The 2,997-nt window shown below is 48.9% G+C and overlaps 1 protein-coding gene across 1 annotated transcript in view; it reads right to left on the reverse strand.

Moving 5' to 3' along the window:
- LOC100904029 (uncharacterized) overlaps window positions 1-2,010 on the reverse strand; it is a 5,017-nt gene extending 3,007 nt beyond the window's left edge. Inside the window, exons 1-7 of the mRNA XM_029111047.1 lie at window positions 1,898-2,010; window positions 1,703-1,825; window positions 1,353-1,473; window positions 916-1,030; window positions 724-793; window positions 514-646; window positions 26-294 (exon numbers count right to left, since the gene is read on the reverse strand). Coding sequence (XP_028966880.1) covers window positions 26-294; window positions 514-646; window positions 724-793; window positions 916-1,030; window positions 1,353-1,473; window positions 1,703-1,825; window positions 1,898-2,010 — 944 coding nt within the window. The remainder of the gene's footprint in view (window positions 1-25; window positions 295-513; window positions 647-723; window positions 794-915; window positions 1,031-1,352; window positions 1,474-1,702; window positions 1,826-1,897) is intronic.
- Window positions 2,011-2,997: the final 987 nt, after the last annotated feature.

Consider the following 2,997-nt stretch of genomic DNA (forward strand, 5'->3'; position numbering starts at 1 on the left):
CGGGATTTCAGAAAACTGAACTCACATAATGGGACCGTAACCCGTGGTCTTCGTGTAGACGTTTTTCTTGTCCGATATCGATCCTAACTTCTCGTTGTTGACATCATCGGTATCATTGTTGTCTCCGGTGCCGCCGTAATTACTGTTGCCGATAACTTTCTCCTTGGCCTTCTGAATGGCTCTCTCCAGGAGGTACTTCCTTATCCATCTTTCAGCGTCGGTGATCAGCTTGAAGAGCGACAGCCCGAGCCACATTCCGATATATCCTCCCATGTATCCGAAGGCCTCTATCAACTTGGAAGTCCGATAGAGAATATTAGACTGCTTGTTATCGCCAGTGCCGAGTAGAGTGCATCAAGAACTTTTTTCAGTCGGACTGATCCGGTATTCGGGTGGGAAATCATATATGGGGAATCGTACAGCTATCATTTCACGCCTCACGGAGGCCTATGCTCAAGAAACGTGGCCGGAGAATTCCTGCGGCAGCTCGCTGGGTGCGGGAGTCTCGCTTACGCTTAATTTTGGCTGATACTGGAAAATCTTCTGGGAGTCCGAAGAAAATTTCACTGACACTGAGAAAGATTCCCGACCTTTCTCCTGCTTGTCTTCGCCAAGGCTCGTCAAACGAACGTCATAGGTGGTTTCGCTGCGAGGGGTAAGAAAAAGTGTGTAATTGGAGGACGAACTCATTTCCGTCCGAGGAAATAAAGTGCTCCGACTGACCTGCACGGCGGCCCACATTTCTTCATGCACATCGGCAATGTCATGTTGCTCAGTATTTTATCACAGGCGACTGGAAAACAGCTTCCATCAATGCCGTGCATTGACCTATTATCTCAGAGTGCAATAGTGTGGGGAAAAGAAATATTCGGACGGCAATCTTCGAGCATTTAGCTCTTCATTTCGAGCACTCACTGATTTCCTCGACTACACATGTTTTATACGGGAAAAATCCGCCGAATTCGTGGGTATTCCTTATGCAGTCGCATGTTTTGTATTCCTCCTCCACGACGCACTCTTGAACGCAAAGCTGAAAGCAGATCCGAACATGCATCATTCCCCGGGTAAATAATCTAAATTACTTGAATTCGAAAACCCTTCGCGCATCACCGACCCCCGGTGCATCCTCCATGCTTAAATACTGAGGCTACGCAGTCTCTCGCGGACATCGATCGAGTCTGTGTCTGCGAGACATATGTATAAGACATTGAGGAAGCATCATCCCGGGCATAGGAAATCTTGTGCTCCGTTTATGTAAACGAGAGGGAGCACTCCTCGCCGACGGCGCTGCTGAAGCAGAAAAACATACTGCCAATGCACTCTAATGATATCGTTCCCAGCGACAGACTCACATCTTGAGTGAGGTATCCCAAGAAATGACTTTTTTTCCCTCGGGATAGATAGTCTGTGCATTTCGACGCGAACGGTGGTGGCAGTCGCTCGACTGTTTGCTGGGCTACAGAAACCGTATAACTCATTCCGGGTTTGATTGTGATAGAAGACAATCTATCCGGTGGAATAGTTTCGGTTCGATGGATGACGAGCGGGAGTTTCTGAGTATTGACGAGACGCAAGGTCTTATCCGGCTGCCAGGCCGCCCGGAGGGACAGTTCTGCGGTAAAGTGATCACTGATAAAAAAATATTATAGAGATCCACCCTAAATCGATATCTCTCGCCAGAGGAATCTCGAGTTCTCAGAACGCCATCGAACCCCATGTCCATGGCATCGTGCACTTCTTGAAACGATGATCGTCATCTGACCACTGGATGGCGTCGACGGTATAGCACTGCGATCCAGGAGGCCGGAAGTACGTGGGCCGCATCCTGAGCGAGAAAAATCGGGGTTCAAAGCTTTACATAATTCGAGCTCCAAGGATTTGGGTAGGACTTACTCACACTTCGAGACAGTTGAAGGAGAAGCAGGTCGTCACAGTGGATCTCATGGTACAACGGAAGATGTCTTTGACGGAGAACATAGATTTATTCCTCATCTCCGGATCGTACTGCATGTAATAGACACCTGGAGATATCTTCTGCGTTCTCGAGGTGCACTTTTCGGGGTAGTGCTCGCACAACGCCGATACGTTCATCCTGCGGGGCCAAAGGTCAAGTCTCAGCGTTCCATGAGATCATCATCCACGTAGAGCTCGCGAGTCCCGAACCTCGACGAGAGCCCTTAATGATGGAAAGCTCGCTAGATTCGGTGAATGATGATAGAAAATTACCAAGATTCTAGGCAAACGGTTATCCCTGGGAACATTATCTGGTTGCGAACTTCTTCGATGATAGTCACGGTGAAAGGGTAGGCACGGTACATTTCGATAATCCCGCTTGTTTGGTAGAGAAAGCCCGCGAGACACCCCAGCCATACCAACACTCTGATTACTCGGGATTGAGTGAAAGCGGCCATGGTCTGGGGACGAGCGGTGCGATTCTAATCACTGGAGGATTTCCGAGGAGTCAACCAACCAAGCAACCAATAGATGAGCTGGTCAGTGTCAACTCGCGACTGAAGGACGAATGAGCCCGGGCTTCGTTAAAACGCGATTAATGATTCACAACAGAAGGGTCGATAGGCTGGAAACATGTCAAACGTTCGTGACGATTCGAATGCACACGATCTCTACGAAGCCGGTGAAGCGAAATCGAACGATGCCGCGAGAGGAGCTCCGAGTTCGACGCAGATAATTCCCGAGGACGGAATATTCTCCTTCGCGACTGACGCTCGGATCCATCGTGGCGCTGATCGATGAGGGAGAATACCGAAAACGACTCTACTTATTGAATGTTCCAATTTGTGAGAAATCAGATGCGTCGACGAGTAAATCGTTATTCAGGCCCACCCTCTATTCGGTCGCTTGACCCCCGCGAATCAATACGCAAACTCAACAAGAGCCATAGGCTCCCAATCAGTCGGAATAGATACACACTTGACAGTTTACGACTTCGAAACATCTGGACCTGTTTTCAACGAGCAAAATGTACCCTTAGAGCTC

The sequence above is a fragment of the Galendromus occidentalis genome, unplaced genomic scaffold (genome assembly GCF_000255335.2).
Source record: "Galendromus occidentalis unplaced genomic scaffold, Mocc_1.1 scf7180000077212, whole genome shotgun sequence".
NCBI classification, from domain to species: Eukaryota; Metazoa; Arthropoda; class Arachnida; order Mesostigmata; family Phytoseiidae; genus Galendromus; species Galendromus occidentalis.